Source organism: Gorilla gorilla, chromosome 21 (assembly GCF_029281585.2).
Source record: "Gorilla gorilla gorilla isolate KB3781 chromosome 21, NHGRI_mGorGor1-v2.1_pri, whole genome shotgun sequence".
NCBI lineage: Eukaryota > Metazoa > Chordata > Mammalia > Primates > Hominidae > Gorilla > Gorilla gorilla.
Window position 1 is genome coordinate 48,657,694 of NC_073245.2, and position 20,151 is coordinate 48,677,844.

The following is a 20,151-nucleotide window of genomic DNA, read 5'->3' on the forward strand; positions in this document are numbered from 1 at the left end:
CCCACGTTCATATTGTGAGGAAACGATGGGCCAAGGGTTGGACCCCTGGCAGTCTAGTTCCAGAGCCATGTGGTTCCTGTGTGATCCCAAAGCAAGACCCCATGCCCCCGGCAGTCACAAGGGTCTCTTCATAACTTCAGGCTGCAGTTTTGGAGGAGAAACACCTATCTCTTTAACACTCCTTCTGAGTGAATTTTGGGTATGCCACATGGCCTATATTTTAATTTATCAGTACTGTACAATAGAACTTTCTGTAATGATGGAAATGTTCTATAATCCACACTGCCCAATGAGATAGCCACTAGCTATATGTGACTTTATTTATTTACTTATTTTTGAGATAGGGTCTCACTCTGTCACCCAGGCTGAGTGCAGTGGTGCGATCATGGCTCACCACAGCCTCAACCTCCCAGGCTCAGGTGATCCTCCCACCTCAACCTCCCGAGTAGCTGGGACTACAGGCGCGCACCACCATGCCTGGCTAGTTTTTTATTAGAGACAGGGTCTCGCTATATTGCCCAGGCTTGTCTCAAACTCCTGAACACAAGTGATCCTCCCACATCAGCCCCCTCAAAGTGCTGGGATTACAGGCGTGAGCCACTGTGCCTGGCTTACCTGTGGTCTTGAGCAAGTCAAATGTGGCTCCTGTGACTATGGAACTTTATTTAATTATAATCCAAAAAAAATTTTTTTTTGAGACGGAGTCTCGTTTTATCACCCAGGTTGGAGTGCAGTTGCCCAATCTTGGCTCACTGAAACCTCCTCCTCCAGGGTTCAAGTGATTCTCCTGCTTCAGCCTCCCAAGTAGCTGGCACCACAGGCATGTGCCACCACGCTCGGCCAATTTTGGGATTTTTAGTAGAGACAGGATTTCTCCATGTTGGCCAGGCTGGTCTTGAACTCCTGACCTCAGGTGATCTACCCACCTTGGCCTCCCAAAGTGCTGGGATTACAGGCATGAGCCACCACGCCTGGACTAATCAATTATTATTATTATTTTTTAATTTTTTTAGAGACAGGATCTTGCTTTGTCCCCCAGGCTGGAGTGCAGTGTCACAATCATAGTTCACTGCAGCCTCCAACTCCTGGGCTCAAGTTACTGGGACTTGAGGTGCATGCTACCACTCCTGGCTGATTTTTGTATTTTTAATTTCTTTTGTAGAGCTGGGGTCCCACTATGTTGCCCAGGCTGAATTTTAATTAATTTAAACCTAAATAGCCATACATGGCTCGTGGCTGCCATATTGAAATGCACAGATTTGGCCAGGCGCAGTGGCTTATGCCTGTAATCCCAGCACTTTGGGAGGCGAGGCGGGCAGATCACGAGGTCAGGAGTTTGAGACCAGCCTAGCCAATATGGTGAAACCCCGTCTCTACTAAAAATACAAAAATTAGCCGGGCATGGTGGCACCTGCCTATAGTCCCAGCTACTCAGGAGGCTGAGGCAGAAGCATTGCTTGAACCCGGGAGGCGGAGGTTGCAGTGAGCCGAGATCGCGCCACTGCACTTCAGCCTGGGAGACAGAGAGAGATTCCATCTCAAAAAAATTTAAAAAGCACAGATTTAGACCTTTCCATCCACCCTCCAAATTGGGTGAACACCCATCTAGTTGTTTGACCTGATGCAGTCTCAGATGAGAATGCCAGCACCTATTTCATGTAGATGAGGAGAAACTGACCCAGAGAAGATAGTGATGGCCTGAGGTTACACAGCTGGGTGGGACACAGCTGGCCCCAGGCCCAGATCAACCTTTTCCTCCACATGGTCAGTCAGCTTGTGCCCCCTCCCGCTCTGGCCCAGGCCAGCCCCTGAGATGTCCACATCTTTGGCCAACTGACTCCCCAGCTTATCCTCTGTGGTCTTCAGTTACCAACATGGCCTGAGACATGGGTCAGATAGCCCTTCCAGAACCCTCAAAGAGTATGTGCATGGTGAGGCCCCTCAATGCTCACACCCTTGGCTTCAGATTTTCAGGGTCCTAGACAGTCATTTCTGGAGAAATACTTAGGACCCATCTACACAAAGTTGAACTAGATGCAAGATAGCAGATAGCGTACACATCACCATTTTCCATACTGTCCATGGCAGACATCATTAATCAATCCTCACCGCAACTACCCTCACTCCAGTTTTTTGCTTCAGCTTCGTCTCTGGCCTCTGCCTCCATTCCAGACCCCTTTCCCAACATCCATTCTGTATAAGAGGGCTAGATTAATCTTCCTTAAATACATATTTGGAATGTTGGTTCTGCCACTTCCTCACTGGGTACCCGTGGCAAGTGTCTTCCCCTCACTGACCCTTGGTTTCTTTCCTTGTAAAATAAAGGGATTGGACCATAGGATGGTAAATATCCAGCTACCTACTGCCACCCCCATTCCAGCATTCAGGACAGACATTGCTAATTGATTATAGACCTCTTTCACACTAAATTCAGATGTGACCTTGAAATCTATTAATCAGTGTGGACCCTGATTTTTATCACAGTTAATATCCTGAGATATTCCAACTTTGTCCTCATTATAGAGATGGGAAAATTGAGGCCCAGAGAGGTACGACTGTTTCTTTCTTAAGGGCTCCATCTCCCCATCCCATACGCTGAGTGAGATGGACAAGGGTGGGCTGAGGTCAGACCCCACAGACTGTCCAGCCCTGCCCTGAGTCCACCACCAAGAACCTCTCCCCCCAAGATGGGCAAGATAGCCAGCTCCCTCATGCCTGCCTTTGCCTGGACAGGTACGGGAGGCAGAGCTGAGTGACCAGTATGAGGCGGCCTGCGAGTCAGCCTGCAGTGAAGCAGAGTCCACAGCGGCAGAGACGCTTGACTTGCCACTGCCCAGCTACTTCCGCTCCCGCAGCCACAGCTACCTGCGTGCCATCCAGGCAGGCTGCTCGCAGGAGGAGGACAGTGTCTCCCTGCAGTCCCTCTCCCCACCGCCCAGTACCGGCAGCCTCAGCAATAGTCGCACGCTTCCGAGTGAGTACTGTGATGAGGGAAGGGGTTTTTTTTCTTTTCAAGGGGACCCCAAGGACCATGCCTGGAGGGCCAGCCTGGGAGGATACAGGGAGGAATCTGTCTCGGGCTGGCCCGCACCAGGGGGATGGTTGAGAGCAAAAGCAGGAGGCCTTGGAGCTGAACTTCCAGCCAATTGGCCACTGGAGCTCAAATGGGGGTCCCAGAGGCAGATGCCACCCCTGGGGGGCATGGGAGGTATTGGAGGGGCTGGAGCTTGTGGGGCACTTGGTTGCTCCTTGGCTTAGAGCAGCCACCTGCTATAGTCAGGGCTTACTGCAGCTTGACCTGCCTCTTGGAATTAGTTCAGGTAGGCAAACCTGTAGGGCAGGTTGGAACCTGCAGAGAAGCCTGCAGTGAGGGTGGGGTCTGCACTGAGCCTTCTCAAAGGGATGTGTTTACAGGCTTCTCTCATATACACAATCAGGGAATACCTTCTGGATTCTTGGGTGTTTTGTTGTTGTTGAGACAGAGTCTCACTCCACACCCAGGCCGGACTGCAGTGGCATGATCTTGGCTAACTGCAACCTCTGCCTCCCAGGTTCAAGCAATTCTCATTCTTCAGCCTCCCAAGTAGCTGGAATTACAGCCACATGCCACCATGCCTGGCTAATTTTTGTATTTTTAGTAGAGATGGGATTTCACCATGTTGGCCAGGCTGGTCTCGAACTTCTGACCTCAAGGGATCTGCTCATCGTGGCCTCCCAAAGTGCTGGGATTATAGGCGTGAGCTACCATGCCCAGCCCTGGATTCTTGTTCTAAATCATCTGAAGATAACCCGTATGTGATCAGAGAAAAAAGGGGACCCTGTATAACTGAGCAAGCCATGAAATAATAGAAAATTGCATGTTCTCACTCATAAGTGGGAGGTAAACAATGAGAACACATGGACACAAGGAGGGGAACATCACACACCAGGGCCTATCAGGGGGGTGGGGGGGGGGGTGTGAGACAAGGGGAGGGAGAGCATTAGGACAAATATCTAATGCATGTGGGGTTTAAAACCTAGATGATGGGTTGATAGGTGCAGCAAACCACCGTGGCGCATGTATACCTTATTAAGTATTATTAAGATGGTCAAAAAAAAAAAAAAGACATAATAGAAAATTAGCTGGGCACAGTGGCTCACGCCTATAATCCCAACACTTTGGGGGGCCGAGGCAGATCACTTGAGCCTAGGAGTTGGAGACCAGCTTGGGCAACATGATGAAACCCGGACTCTAAAAAAATAAAAAATTCGCTGGTCGGGTTGGCATATACCTGTGGTCCTCGCTACTCAGGAGGCTGAAGCAGGAGGGACATCAGAGCCCAGGAGATGAAAGGTGAAGTGAGCTGTGTTCACACCACTGCACTTCAGCCTAGGAGACAGACCGAGACCTTGTCTCAAAATAATAATAATAGAAAATCAAAACCAAGGAAAAACAGCACAATTTATTGTTTATCAATAGTAGAGAGAGGTTTGAGCTTACTCTGGCAAGCAAGTTCGCCTTCCTGAGCCTCAGTTTCTCCATGTATAAATTGAGGGCATAAGCCAGACTCCAGGGAGCTCTTAGGGAGATGAAACAAGACTGTGCATAGGACATGTTTAGGCAGGGACTTTCTTGTGGTAGAAGCTTGGTAAGTGGTAGCTGTTATTGTTGGTTCTCAGACCTGACTCTGAGCTTCCTGAAAATCAAAAACAATTGGGGGCTGGGCATGGTGGCTCATGCCTGTAATCCCAGCACTTTGTGAAGCCAAGGTGGACAGATCACTTGAGGTCAGGAGTTCGAGACCAGCCTGGCCAACATGGTGAAACCCCATCTCTACTAAACATACAAAAATTACCCGGGTGTGGTGGTGCACACCTGTAGTTCTAGCTACTTGGGAGGCTGAGGTATGAGAATTGCTTGAACCCGGGAGGTGGAGGTTGCAATGAGCCAAGATTGAGCCACTGCGCTCCAGCCTGGGTGACAGAGCAAGACCTTGTCTCAAAGAAAAAAAAAAGCAATTGGGGTTGGATTGTTGTAGGAAGAGAGGCACTGCTTCAAGTGCTCAACCGGTGTTTGATGTAAATAAATGTCTTCTCTGTTCCTTGTTCACCTCTGTTTCTGGTTCCTCCACTTGGGAAGGGATGGTAGCCAGGGAGGTGTCGTCTGGCATCGGGACTCTCTGATGCCACATACTGGCTCTTTCTCGCACCCTGCAGGGTCCCCAGTGCCGTCTTTCCCGGCATGGGCGATCTTCATTCACCTCACTGTTTCTTATTCCCCCTCAGCTTCTCCATCTGGCAGTCTGCCTCCTCGCCACTCAGCTTCTTTCTGCTAGGGCACCTGGCCCTGCTAGTCAGGCATCTTGGGTAGAATCCTCTGAAGACAACTCCAGCCCTACTTTCCCTCTTGGTGACCACTTAATGTATTTGAAAACAAGGGCCTTTGCCTTATGGGACTCTGAAAGTATAGACTGGTCTGCTACAGCCTCCGAAAATACAGACTGGCCCGCTACAGCCTTCCTTCTAGTCCTGCTGTTACCGGTAGCCCTGCCAGCCTCTCCACCTTCAAGGTCTCCAAGCAGGAGCTGAGGCCCAGGTTCTGTGGCCTCCACATCCAGAAGAGCTCTCCCAGGCTGTCCCAGGCACTCTGCTACAGTTCCAAAGGGGCCGTGGGTGAAGGATAACATCCCCCATATCCTCACACCCATGCGAAGTTCTCTAAGCATGAAGTGGGCCTGGAGGGATAGACAGCACCCCTAGCAATTCTCTTCAAATAAACCATCCCTCACCAGTTTTTCCAACCCCAGTCACTCATGAACGGACTAAAGATAGGGGATGGGCTACGTGTCCCAATACTGCCTGGGTCCCTGTATTGGTCAGCTGTTGCTACAATTATGCTGCATAACAAACAACCACAAAATCAGTGTAATACAACAATTCACATTTATTTCTTGCTCCCAAGTTTGTCAGTTGGGACAGTTCTGCTCCACATGTCTTTCATCCTCCTCCTGGGACCAAAGGGTCCTCCTGGGATCAGTGGTCTAGCCAGGGCATGTTCTCCTTATGGTGATGGCAGAAGACAGAAGAGCAAGCCTAACTAACCAAACAAGCACATTTCAAGGCCTCTGCTCATGTCATACCTGCTAACATCCTATTGGCAACACAAGTCATATGACTGAGCTCATAGACAAGGGATGGAGAAGTATCTGCTCACCTTTGTGTAGGAAACTATATTCATATGGCAAAGGGTGTGGCCACAGGGAGAGGTAAAGAATCAGGGTCTGGGTGGGCGCAGTGGCTCATGCCTGTAATCCCAGCACTTTGGGAGGCCGAGGCAGGTGGATCACTTGAGGCCAGGAGTTTGAGACCAGCCTGGCCAACATGGTGAAACCCTGTCTCTACTAAAAATACAAAAATTAGCCAGGCGTGGTGGTGCCCACCTGTAATTCCAGCTACTCGGGAGGCTGAGGCAGGAGAATCGCTTAAACCCGGGAGGTAGAGGTTGCAGTGAGCCAAGATCGCACTATTGCACTCCAGCCTGGGCAACAAAAGTGAGACTCCGTCTCAAAAAAAAAAAGAATCAGGGTCAACAATTCTATGTTCCATGATCCACTGTCTTGGCTGTATTTACTCATGCCCTTCCCAGGTAGAAAACTTTTATTCCCAAGACCCCCAAAAGTCTCATCCAATCATGAGATTGGATCAGACTCTTATGATCTATGTCAGGTCTGGATGTGGCTTCTGTCGAACAATTGACTTTTAATTTTTTAAAGAAACTACTTATCTACCCTACAGTCTAACCCTCCCCAACCACACAGCATACAGTGGTGAAACAGGAACAGGATAACTGCAGTTAATACTCCTGTTCAGAAAAGGGGAAAGTGGAGATTCAGAGACTTACTGATCCATGGCAATTCTGAAGTCCTTCTGAGCAACTGTTGGGCAAATGCGTTGAGATTTGTTGATTAGGTACAAGTTCTCCCTGGGGTTGATCTTCTAGTCTACTGTTCTCCACAGCTCTTGGTTCTGCTCTCTGAAAGCCCTTCCTTCTCCATCAGCATTTTTGGCCACTTCTAAAGAGAACTTGGAGAATATAGCCTTGGGGAGCGGAACACCTTTCTTAGCTTGCTTCCTTCCTAAAGAAAGTTGGGGAGCTAGATGTCTTTTGCATCTTGAATGGTCTTACTCCCTTTAGCCTAAGCTGGTCAATTTTACCCATGCACCTACCTCAAACATTTGATGAGTTTTCTATGTATTTGATTCCATGTAACTTCGAGTGCCAAAAGCCATACCCATAATTGTTTTTGAGTCATGCCTCTCTCTTGACTTGATGCCTACTTTGGGCTTCTGTGGGACCATGCCCTTAAGCTTTCTGTAGGCCCTTTTGACCAGATAGTAGCATCTGCTACCTGGTATCTTGATTGATTGATTGATTGAGACAGAGTCTCGCTCTCTGTCGCCCAGGCTGGAGTGCAGTGGCGCGATCTCGGCTCACTGCAACCTCTACCTCCCAGGTTCAAGCGATTCTCATGCCTCAGCCTCCCAAGTAGCTGGGAATACAGGCGTGTGCCACCATGCCTGGCTAATTTTTGTATTTTTAGTAGAGACAAGGTTTCACCATGTTGGCCAGGCTAGTGTCGAACTCCTGACCTCAAGTGATCCACCCGCCTCGGCCTCACAAAGTGCTGGGACTACAGGTGTGAGCCACCACGCCTGGCTCTACTATTTTTAGAGTGTTAATAAGAGATATTATAACCACACTTTGATTTGATCCTGTCCACATACGGCATCTTAACTGGCCATGACCTTGGTTTGATCTTTGCCCTGAGGCTCTATTTTTTTATTTTTATTTTTTGAGTTTCGCTCTTGTTGCCCAGGCTGGAGTGCAATGGCGCGATCTCAGTTCATCTCAACCTCCGCCTCCTGGATTCAAGTGATTCTCCTGCCTCAGCCTCCCAAGTAGCTGGGATTACAGGTATGCACCACCATGCCCAGCTAGTTTTGTATTTTTAGTAGAGACAGGGTTTCTCCATGTAGGTCAGGTTGGTCTCAAACTCCTGACCTCAGGTGATCTGCCTGCCTCAGCCTCCCAAAGTGCTGAAATTACAGGCATGAGCCACCGTGCCTAACGAGGCTGTATCTTAATTTGAGAATGGTTTACTCTGGAGGGGCTGGAGTTGACAAATTTATTTTCCAACTAAGAAAGTTCTGGTCTCCTTCCCTTTCCTCTAAACACTCCTTGAAGATCGGCTATTTTTTACTTTTTTAGACAGGATCTCCATGTGTCACCCAGGCATGGGTGCAGTGGCATGGTCATAGCTTACCATAGCCTCGACCTCCCAGGCTCAAGCGATCCTCCTGCCTCAGCCTCCCGAGTAGCTGAGACCAGAGTCATGCAGTACCATGCCTGGCTAATTTTTAAATTTCTTGTAGAGATGGGGTCTCCTTATGTTCTACCAGGCTGGTTTTGAACTCCTGGGCTCAAGTGATCCTCCCACCTTGGCCTTCTAAAGTACTGGGATTACAGGTGTGAGCCACGGCACTTGGCCTAGCTATTTCTTTTGAGTTCCTCCCTTTCTTGTAAATCTTTTTTTTTTTTTTTTTTTTTTAGACAGAGTCTTGCTCTGTTGTCCAGGCTGAAGTGCAGGATCTCGACTCACTGCAATCTCCACTTCCTGAGTTCAAGCCATTCTCCTGCCTTAGCCTCCCAAGTAGATGGGATTACAGGCATGTGCCACCACACCCAGCTAACTTTCAAATTTTTAGTAAAGGTGGGGTTTCATCATGTTCGCTATGCTGGTCTTGAACGTCTGACCTCAAGTGATCTGCCCGCCTCGGCCTCCCAAAGTGTTGGGATTACAGGCGTGAGCCACTGCGCTTGGCCTTTTTCTTGTGTAAGTCTTTTTTTTTTTTTTGAGACAGAGTCTCCCTCTATCACTCAGGCTGGAGTGCAATGGCACGATCTCGGCTCACTGCAACCTCTGCCTCCCAGGTTCAAGCCATTCTCCTGCCTCAGCCTCCCAAGTATCTGGGACTGCAGGCATGCGCCACCATGCCTGGCTAATTTTTGTATTTTTAGTAGAGACGAGGTTTCACCATGTTGGCCAGGCTGGTCTCAAACTCCTGACCTCAAGTGATATGCCTGCCCTGGCCTCCCAAAGTGCTGGGATTACAGGCGTGAGTCACCACGCCTGGCCCCTTTGTCTTGTAAGTCCTTAACAAATGCAGCCAAAAGGAGCAAGCTCAGGCCGGGTACAGTGCTGAGCACGGTGCTATAATCCCAGCACCGTAGGGAGGATCTCTTGAGGCCAGAAGTTCAAGACCAGCCTCAGCAACATAGTGAGACTCCATCTCTACAAAAAGTTTTTTTTTAGTTAGCCACTGCACTTCAGCCTGGGTGACAAAGCAAAACCCTGTCTAAAAAGAAACAGAGGCTGGGTGCAGTGGCTCATACCTATAATCCCAATGCTTTGGGAGACCAAGGTGGGAGGATCACTTGAGCCCAGGAGTTCAAGATCAGCCTGGGCAACATAGTGAGAACCTGTCTCTACAAAATAAAAAAATTAGCTGTGCATGGTGATCGCAGCTACTTGGGAGGCTGAGGTGGGATTTGCTTAAGCCTGGGAGGTCGTGCTGCAGTGAGCCATGATCATGCTGCTGTACTCCAGCCTGGGTAACAGAATGAGACTCTGTCTTTAAAAAAAAGAAAAAAGAGGCTGGGCACGGTGGGTCACACCTGTAATCCCAACACTTTGGGAAGCTGAGGCGGGTGGATCACCTGAGGTCAGGAGTTCGAGACCAGCCTGGCCAACATGGTGAAACCCTGTCTCTGCTAAAAATACAAAAATTAGCTGGGCGTGGTAGCAGGCACCTATAATCCCAGCTACTCTGGAGGCTGAGGCAGAAGAATCGCTTGAACCCAGGAGGCGGAGGTTGCAGTGAGCCGGGATCGCGCCATTGCACTCCAGACTGGGCGATAAGAGTGAGACTCTGTCTCCAAAAAAAAAAAAAAAAAGAAAGAAAGAAAAGAAAAAGAAAAAAGAGGCCGGGCAGGGTGGCTCACACCTGTAATCCCAGCACTTTGGGAGGCCGAGGTGGGTGGATCACCTGAGGTCAGGAGTTTGAGACCAGAATGGCCAACATGGCAAAACCCCATCTCTACTAAAAATACAAAAATTAGCTGGGCGCCTGTAATCCTAGCTACTCGGGAGGCTGAGGCAGGAGAGTCACTTGAACCTGGGAGGCAGAGGTTGCAGTGAGCCGAGATCGCACCATTACACTCCAGCCTGGGCGACAGAGCGATACTCTGTCTCAAAAAAAAAAGAAAAGATAGAAAGAAAGGGCACTCCTTAAGACACTTAACAGCCATCTGTTGAAAAATTGTCATGTCACACTTTTTGTTAGAATAAGGTCCTTTACTTCCATTTGCCAGAAATTTGTCATAATAATTATATAATTAAATTATGTCTGTGTGGTGAATGGCTCCCCCCGATATGTAGCATCCTTGATCAGTATAAAACTTGTACAATCATATATGGTGAGCCTGCCCAAAATCACTCCCTCCACAGACAAACACCAGCACACACAGGCACATCCTCACCACTGCACATCCAGCCACTGTCTCCCTACAGGGTCACCCCTGCTCAGAAGGCTGCCCCCTTACTCCTCAGCATCTGTCTCCAAGGAGTGAGCAATCAGGTCCTTTCTTCACCCCCAGGGCTGTTCTGAGCCCCCACGTTGCTGAAGGGCATGAAAGCTCTGTCCTTCTCACAGATGCATCTGCGCACTCAGGTCCTGTGCAGGCCGGTGGGTTGATGTAGGGGAGCGGCAGTTATTGAGGCAGTGAGAGCCCCTCTCAAGCAGGGCGTGGGCAGGGTGAGGAGCTGCCTCCCTGCCCGCCCACCCACGTGGACCTGGCCAGTTCCCCACTGCCAGTGCCACTACTGCTGTCCCTGTTCTCCCTCCCCCTGTCTGACCCAGATTCCACATTCCAGAAATAGCTCTGGCAGGTGACTGGCAGGTGGGGTCAGCTCTAGCTGGGATGGTGGGAGAAGCAGCCGCTGTGGATGCGTGCCCCTCCCCAGCCAAAGGACCTATCTAGGAGGGGGCTTAGGGGTGCCATCACTCCCCAGTCTGCCCCCTCCTGCCTCTCTTCTCTCTATGCCTCTGAGAAAAAGAAGAAAGGAGAACAGCCTCCCTCCTCCTCCCTCCCTCCTCTTACTCTGCCATCTCCCTCTCTTTCTTCCAGCTTCCCCTCCCTTCCTCTCCCTCTTTCTCCCCCCACCATCTTTGCCTTCTGTCTGTCTCCCTCAGTTCTCTGCTTCTCCCTCCCACCCTCTCTGCCTTCCTTCCCTCTCAGTTTCTGGCCCTCCTCCCTGTCCTCCCTTTCTGTGTCTCTCCCACTCCCTCTGAATCACAGGGAGGCTGTGATGACAGCCAGGGGCCTGGGCAGGCAAGGTGGTGGGCTGCAGGGTGTACCCCCACTCCTGCCAGCTGCATTCTGTGCACCTGAGTGTGTGCAAGCACACAGGCACACACACTTGGGCTCACTCCCTGACAGTGCTTGTGGCTCTAGGCTGACCTGGGATGGGCTCAAGGCCTGGGAACCACCCTTGCTCCTTGCTCAGGGACCTTGAGTTCTGTATCACTCTTGAGTGGGTACCTGCCCTTCCCTGGGCCTCAAAGTCTCTATCTGTGTTATGAGGCCTTGGTTTGGGGACCCATGGGTACCTCCCATCTGTGACAATCCAGGCACCAGCTGCTATGCCTGCCCCTCTTTGTCCCATCTTCCATCCCCCAGCTTCTTCTCTGACTGCCCTCCTACCCCTAACCTCCCCCCACCCCAACACACACTCTGTATACAGGAAGGGAGGTTGATAAAATTGCAGTACACAGTCAACCCTCCAGTCAACCCTACCCTGGGCCCACCTGTCCCCTCACTCCACCGCAGGCTCTTGTCAGCCCAACGCCTCTAGTCTCCACAGTGTCAGGGCTAAGAGGAAACTCAAAGACCATCATGTCCGGAGATTGCAAATGGACTTCAACCATGTGTCATCTCTGATCCCTGGAGCTCAGTTCTGAGATTTGGTTAAGCAAAGAAAGGTGCCACCATCGATTCACGATGTCTGCTGTAGCCAGAAGAGTTACATACATCTGCAATTCCTGATCTAACCCACTTATCCCAACATGCACGTGCACACACACAGACATGCACACACATTTACAGATATTTCACAAAGAAACATCAGCCTAGAGAAGATGATTATCTATCAAGGTCAAAGTCACCCAGCTAGTAGGTCAGGGAGCAGTTTCCTACCTGGGTGTGCCTGACTTCAAAGCCCTGGGTTCTCCATTGTCCCCTGTGCGTGGGAGCCATCCAGTCCTGGTAAAGCGGTACAAGCATGGGTGATGAAGGTATGTTACAGGAGTTGCAGGGAAGTCCTCTAGCAACATGGGCAGGATGGATTAGAGGCTGAGAGGCCACTCACAGGTGGGTGCAGTGGTCTAGGTAAGTGACAGTGAGATCAGGACAGGGGCCATAGGGTCAGAGAATAATGGGAGGACCCAGGAGGCCTTCCCAGAATGAGTAATGAGGAACCACAATTCCCTACTGCTGAAACAGACACCTCTCCACAGAGGACGCTGGGCAGAAGGCAGGCTTCCTGTCTGGGGTCCACCAAGCCTTGGACTACGACATGCCTGATGAATTGAGTGCCTACTGTGTGCTGAGTATATGGATCCTCACTCTTCCATGTCCTGTTTTTAGCAGATCCACTCACCCTTCTGGGGGAAATAGTGACCAGGACTGAAGGACTGGTGGGCAGGCCTCCAATCCCAGGATTGAGACTCTTGAGACAAGACAGGGGCATTCTGTATCCCCTCAGGGGGTAGAGAAGTCACCCCAAAGGAAGAGAGATGAAGGTGTTTAAATAGAACCTTGGAGGCCCTACAGCATGGTGGTTAAGCACCTGAGCCTTGCAATCAGGCATCTTTCACTGATAGATGTTTATTGATCAAGTGCTCTGGGCCAGGCTGTGTTGTAGGTACCATCAGTGAGCAAAATGGAAATCCTTGCCTTCATGGAGATTGTATTCTACTGGGAAGGGGAAAGGCAGACAAAACAATAAACATAAATAAGTGTGTGGTTTGTTGGTAGTTGGCACAGCATAAGGGGTCCTGGGAGTGGTGGCAGAGTGCAGGGAGGGGTGCTGAGGTATAAACAGGGCGGCTAGGGTACAGCTCATTGAGAGGGAGATGTTGAGTGAAGACTTTTTTTTTTAAGACGGAGTCTCACTCTGTTGCCCAGGCTGGCGTGCAGTGGCGCGATCTTGGCTCACTGCAACCTCCGCATCCCGGGTTCATGTCATTCTCCTGCCTCAGCCTCCTGAGTAGCTGGGACTACAGGCACTCGCCACCACGCCCGGCTAATTTTTTTTTTATTTTTATTTTTATTTATTTATTTTTTTTGGAGACAAAGTCTCACTCTTGTCCCCCAGGCTGGAGTGCAATGGCTGCAACGTCCGCCTCCCTGGTTCTGGTTCAAGCGATTCTCCTGCTTCAGCCTCCTGAGTAGCTGGGATTATAGGCACCTGCCACCACACCTGGCTAATTTTTGTATTTTTAGTAGAGACGGGGTTTCACTATGTTGGCCAGGCTGGTCTTGAACTCCTGACCTCAGGTAATCCGCCTGCCTTGGCCTCCCAAAGTGCTGGGATTACAGGCATGAGCCACCAGGCCCGGCCAATTTTCTGTATTTTTAGTAGAGATGGGGTTTCACCGTGGTAGCCAGGATGGTCCTGATCTCCTGACCTCATGATCCGCACACCTTGGCCTCCCAAAGTGCTGGGATTACAGGCACACCCAGCTAATTTTTGTATTTTTAGCAAAGATGGGATTTCACCATGTTGGCCAGGCTGGTCTCGAACTCCTGACCTCAAGCTATCCACCCCACCTCCCAAAGTGCTGGGATTATAGGCATGAGCCACCACACCCAGATTGAGTGAAGACTTGAAGGAAGTGTGGGAATAAGCAGTGCTGGGAAGCGCTCCAGGCGGGGGGTGAGTGGTACAAAGGCCCTGAGGCAGGAGGTGCCTGACAGGCTGGTGGGGAGCAGAGCACTGAGGAGAGAGCCATGGTGAGAGGTGAGGTTCAAGGACAGGGAGGGGAGGGTTGGGTCTGGCCACCGACTGTGGAAACAACTTTGTCTTTTGGCTCTGAGTACGAGGGGGAACCACTGGGGCATTGGAGCACAAGAGTGACATGACCTGGTGTGTGTCTTTAACACTCAGACCGGGTGCGGTGGCTCACGCCTGTAATCCCAGCACTTTGGTAGGCCGAGACAGGCAGATCACCTGAGGTCGGGAATTTGAGACCAGCCTGGCCAACGTGGTGAAACCCCATATCTTTTTTTTTTTTTTTTTTTTTGAGATGAAGTCTTGCTTCTGTTGCCCAGGCTGGAGTGCAATGGCGAGGGGTTTCACCATGTTGGTCAGGCTGGTCTTGAACTCCTGACCTCAGGTGATCCACCCGCCTCAGCCTCCCAAAGTGCTGGGATTACAAGCATGAACCACCGTGCCTGGCAAAACCCCTCTCTACTAAAAATACAAAGCCAGGTGTGATGGCACAGGTCTGTAATCCCAGCTACTCGGGAGGCTGAGGCATGAGAATCGCTTGAGCCTGGGAGGCAGAGGTTGCAGTGAGCCAAGATTGCGCCACTGCACTCCAGCCTGGCAACAGAACGAGACTCCGTCTCAAAATAAAAAAAAGAAAAGAAAAAGAAAAAAAGACTACTCAGGGGGCTACATGGAGCCACGTTTGAGGGGCAAGAAGTGGGTGATATGGGAATACCAGGGTGATGATGGTGGCTTAGGCAGGGTGGCAGTGAGGGAGGTGGTGACAACTCACTGGATCCTGGGAGGGCTCTGAAAGTGGAGTCAACAGGATTCTTTGGTGGATTGGATGTGGGTGAGAGTGAAGGAGAACAGCTAAGGGGTGATGAGAAGGAATGGTTACACAGCCAGGTCGCGTGGGGACAGCCCTCACTCCTCTAACTGCCAGTTCTGGCACCTGAGACAGGACAGTGACTATCTGGGAAGTTGGGAGAGGAGCATCTTCACCCCCCGGACGGGGAGCCTTGGGGTCCAGGCTGGGGATTAGGGAGGGGGAGCATGTGAGTCCTGTCTGTGCCCCATCTCAGGCTGTGGTCCAGCCAACTCTGCCTTGTAGGGGTTCCAGCCAGACTGGGGAGCTCTTAGGGGAAGGACCCAGTACTGGAGTACAGTAGATGTTCCATAAATATCTTCTGGGACCCTAAAGCATCACCATCAGAAGGGACTGTTAAAATCTCCTAGCCCAAGGGTCTCAAATTTGGTAAAATACAAACACTGTTTGACACTGCCTGAGTTCTGTCCCAGGAATCTGCTTTTCTTTTTTGTTATTTTTTTATTTTGGAGACAGTGTCTCACTCTGTCACCCAAATTGGAGTGTCGTGGCAGGATCACAGCTCACTGCAGCTTTGACCTCCTGGGCCCAAGCAATCCTCCCACCTCAGCTTCCTGAGTAGCTGAGGAGCCACAGGCACATGCCACCACACCCAGCTAATTTTTAAATTTTTGTAGAGACAGGGTCTCCCTATGTTGCCCAGGCTGGTCTTTTTTTAATTAATTAATTTTTTTTGAGACGGAGTTTCGCCTTCGTTGCCCAGGCTGGAGTGCAATGGCGCAATCTTGGCTCACCGCAACCTCCGCTTCCCGGGTTCAAGCGATTCACCTGCCTCAGCCTCTCAAGTAGCTGAGATTACAGACATGTGCCTCCATGCCCGGCTAATTTTGTATTTTTAGTAGAGACGGGATTTCTCCATATTGGTCAGGCTGGTCTTGAACTCCTGACCTCAGGTGATCCTCCCGCCTTGGCCTCCCAAAGTGCTGGGATTACAGGCGTGAGCCACCACACTCGGCCCAGAATATGCTTTTTCAGTTGGTGCCCGCAGTGATCTCTATTCAGGGTGTCAATCACGGTCCACAGTTTGAAAAATCTTGCCTTGGTCCAGTTTCTCTCCAGGAAACAGATAGGGCTGGTGAGTCCCAGAGAGGGAAAGGGACTTGTTCAAGGTCACACAGGGAGTGTGTTATTAAATTTGGGAGGGTGGAAGTGGAATAATGATATTTCATCTCATGCTGTGTGTGCTGCCTTGGGTCGTCAGGGCCCATAACAAATGTACCTTGTTTTCTTCCTAAGTAAATCAACCTTGGCTCACGCCTGTAATCTCAACACTTTGGGAGGCCGAGGTGGGAGGATCCCTTGAGCCCAGGAGTTCAAGACCAGCCTGAGCAACAGAGTGAGACCTTGTCGCTACAAAAAATAAAAATAACCAACTTAAAGTGAATAGTACAGGCGTAGCATAAATGACTGAGATAGGATGGCCTTCAAAGTGCTTAGCACAGTGCCTGGATTCAAAACGGTTGGCTAACCCTCAATTCCGTTTATTATTTTTACACCTTAATGCAAAAACCATGACAGTGGTATTGGAAACATTATCATCTTCGCCAGTGCTCAAATTATTTTGATATGTCAAAAATTCTTTTCTCCATTTTTTGGAAAACAGATGCGAGAAAGGAAAGGACTTGCCTAGGTCACCCAGCAAGGCAGGTCATGAACAAGAGTTGGGTCTGCGTCTGGCAGACCTACCATAGGTGCGGCCTGGAGAGATGAGGCCCACAAGGCAGCGACAGGACCTGGATTCAGTGAGGAGAGGGGACTCGCGGGGTAGAAGCCAGGAACCGGGAAGGCGAGGAGGCGTGAAGGCACCACCTACTGCCAACCCGGCTCAAGCTGGTCACTTTGCCCTCCATGAGATCGTAGGTGTGCTTGTTGTTTTATTTTACGGGGGAGGAATGGAAGGCTCAGGGAAGTTGAATGCGGGTGTTGTTCAAGATCACACAGGCTTCTAGAGGCGGAGCCGGGATTGGAACCCAATCTCTAGGACTCTGGGTTAGCAAAGCAAAGGGAGGATGCAGTGGCGAGGACAGCTAGATACACCTAGGACGCAGAGCAGCCAGGACCAGAGGGCCAATCTGACTATGCAGGGGTGAGAGGGCCACCTCGGGCAGCTTCCTCAGAGCCTCGGTTCCCCCCTTACAGCGAGGTGTCGCTGGGGTGAACTGGTGGGAACTCCCGCCTCGGTCCACCTCTCGCACAGAGCATGCGTCGCGCTCCAGCTGGAACCGGTTTCGCGAGGCGGCTCGAGGGGCGGAGCCCCCCCCGCCCCCCATGCTCGGGCATGCGCGTGCCGACGTGGGCGCGCGCTCCTTTCCTGGGCCGGCCGGCCTGGGCGTGGGCCGGACGCGGCGGCCCGCGCGCCTGCGCACCAGCCCGGCTGCGCGCGCCGGGCCACATGCCAAGCGGGCTGCGCGCGCCCCTGCCCGGCCCGGGAGTCCCTGACGACGCGCGCGCGGCTGACGCGGGGGGCGGGGAGGGGCGGGGCAGGCGCGGGACTTTAACCCGGAGGCCCCGCCCCTCAGGCGTACAAAACCGGAGCCTCGGGCCGGGCTGCGTGAGGGAGGAGGGTGAGTGCCCGCCGCTGGCCGCCGCCGCCGCCGCCAGTCCGTCCGTCACTCCGTCCGTCTGTCCGGTCCACGTCGTCGCTGCCGCCTCCTCAGCCCGGACGCCCGGGGCCCGCCCAGCGCCGCCCGGAGCAGCCGCGGCCCCGCGAGGAGACGGGCGCCGCCCCCGCCCGGCCCGGCCCTGCCCCGCCCCCGCCCTCGCCCTTGCCCTCCTCCTCCTCCCCGTCTGTCCGTTCGTCCGTCCGTCCGCTCGCCCGCGCTTCCGTCCTTCTGTCCAGCCGCCAGTCCTCCAGCCTGTGTCCCCGCTCCGCCCGCTTTGTCTCTCCCCGGCTCGCTGTCTCTTTGTCTCTGCCCTCGCGCTCCTCCGCAGCCCCTCCCTCGCTCCCCATCTCAGGTCCCCTTCTCAGAGCGCTCTTCAGCCCTCAGAGCCGCCCTTTCTGGGCGACCCCATTCTTCGGGACTCCCCCTCAGAGCGCCCCCAGATCTTTTGGGGTTCCCCTTGAGAACACCTTCCACTCTCCCCAAGGGCTCCCCGTGAGTTTCTTGCACATCCTTTGGGGGTTCTGCACCCCAAATCGCTGGGGTCTCGCCTCCTCTGAACCCCCATTGCCCCTGGGCTTTCCCTCTTCTGGGTGTTCCCCGTATCCACTGGGAGCTCCTAGGTCCCAAGTTGGGGTCTTTCTCCTTGGGACCCCCCAATATGTCCTCAGCTCCCTGACTTCAGGAGCTCCTCTCTGCTTTCCCCTTGTTTGTCCCCTGTCGCTGTCTCTCCTTGTTCTCTCTCAGGTCTCCGAGCACCCCCACTTCTCGGGATCGGGGTCCTCTGCTTTGCTCTCCCTGCCCCTGTGTGCCCCCACATCTGTCTCGGTGGTCTCGCCACTCTGTGCCTCTTGCTCTGAAGGCCCCCCTTTGAGCCTGCTTCTTTGCCTGGGGCCCTTGGCCCCCCCTTGCTTTTTCTGCCCTAGCCCCCTGTCTCCCCTTCTCTCTGTTCCTTGTCTCCCTCTCCCTTCTTCTGTCTTTGCCGGGTCTCTGGGTCTCTGACCCCCATCCGGCCCTCATGGCTTTGTGTCTGGAGCTCTTGAAGCAATGTGAGTGGTGGGGTGTCCGGGTCGGGCCGGAGTTGGCCCGCAGGCTGGCCGCGGCCGAGGCTCCATGGGGTTGGCGCTGGGGCAAGGGCTGGCGCTAGGGCAAGGGGGCTCTGGGGCCTCCCACAAAGGGGGGAAAGGAGGGAGGGGCCAGGCTGTCTGGCGGAGGAGGGAGTGGGGGGCCTTCCTGCTCTGAGGCTTCTGCTTTAGTTGCTTGAGTGTGTGGAGGGCACCACGGGCTGGGCATCCCTGCCCACTTGGCCCCGCATGGCCTGGCACTTTGTGATCGCTTGTGGGCAGGCCGGGCTATTTTGGAGCCGGCAGGATGTGATATCATTTGGACGTTTATTTAGCCCCGGCTGGGTGTGGGGGCTGCGTTCTTGCCAGCTTGAGTAATGAAATTTTGCAGGGGGGTGGGGGTGGGGTCAGCCTCCTAGGCAGCTAGGCTGTGGGGTTCATGGCCAGAACTTTGCAGAACACCAGAGTGGGCAAGTGAACAAAGGTCTGTGCTGCCTGGATCTTGCTGAGATTCGATTCAGGATGAGCAGGGAGAGGACTTCTTAATCTGACCACCCTGAGGATTGGCTTTGGTAGTCTAACCTCTGGGGCCTTGGTTCTGCCAGCTTCAAGGTGTGTAACCTTGAGTGAGACCCTTGTCCTCTCTGTCAGTTTCCCTATCTGTAAAAAGTGGATAATTGTGCTGGCCTCACACTGTTGTCATGATGATCAAATGAAACATGTGTAGACACGCTTTGTGAACTGTCAGCCTGTCTTTAAACAGCCCCATCGAGGGAGAGGAGCTTGCCCAAGGGTAAACAGCTGGCTCGCTCCTGCCAGAGCTGGGACAGGGATCCAGGACTAGGACACTACAGTCCAGGGCTCTTTAACCTCCTCCCCACTGCCTGGTTATTCGAGAATGCACCTGCCCTTCCAATAGAGCAGGGAGACGGCTGTTTCTTAATTCAGGCCCCAATCCTGCTTGCTCTTTGTTAGTCCGTTTGTAAAGATAGATGGGCGTGCCCATCGGGATGTCTGTGCAGGGGGACAGTTGGATTTTCCATGTTCCATCCCATTGTTGTTTAAGGGTGGGCCCTGCTTGGACAGTGGCACTTGGAATAAAGTCACTTTGTAGTTGTGAGCCTTGGCTGCTTTTCCTGCTTCCCCTGTAGAGTAGGGGAACAAAGACCTCAGCCGAGAGAGGTTCTGCAGAGAGCTGGGGTTTGCTGTCAAGGAGCTTAGGATGTCCTAGAACTTCGGTGCAGGGAATGAGATCAGCTGTTCAAGCGCCTTGTCTTACAGATGAAGAGATGAGGCCCAGAAGGGCCAGGGACCCACAGAGGTTTGAGCCAGGACTTCTGGGTCCTGTTCCATGGCACTGCCTTTGAAGAAGTCACTGTCATGCTGTTATCACCTGCCCCTGGTGTATAATGACAATCGCTAACATCCTTTGACCTTTTTACTGTGTACGCTGTGCTTGGTGCTTTACTTCAGCTACTTGCAGTGGAAAAGAAGAAGGGCTTGGTCCC

The 20,151-nt window shown here is 52.3% G+C and overlaps 1 protein-coding gene across 12 annotated transcripts in view; it reads left to right on the forward strand.

Annotated features, from left to right (window-relative positions):
- DLGAP4 (DLG associated protein 4) overlaps window positions 1-20,151 on the forward strand; it is a 161,680-nt gene that overhangs the window by 77,432 nt on the left and 64,097 nt on the right. For 6 of the 12 annotated variants that reach the window (XM_019016943.4, XM_019016946.4, XM_055373452.2 and 3 more), the window contains one exon: window positions 2,734-2,974. In XM_019016943.4, coding sequence (XP_018872488.1) covers window positions 2,734-2,974 — 241 coding nt within the window. The other 6 variants (XM_019016951.4, XM_055373457.2, XM_031004841.3 and 3 more) reach the window with 3 other exon arrangements.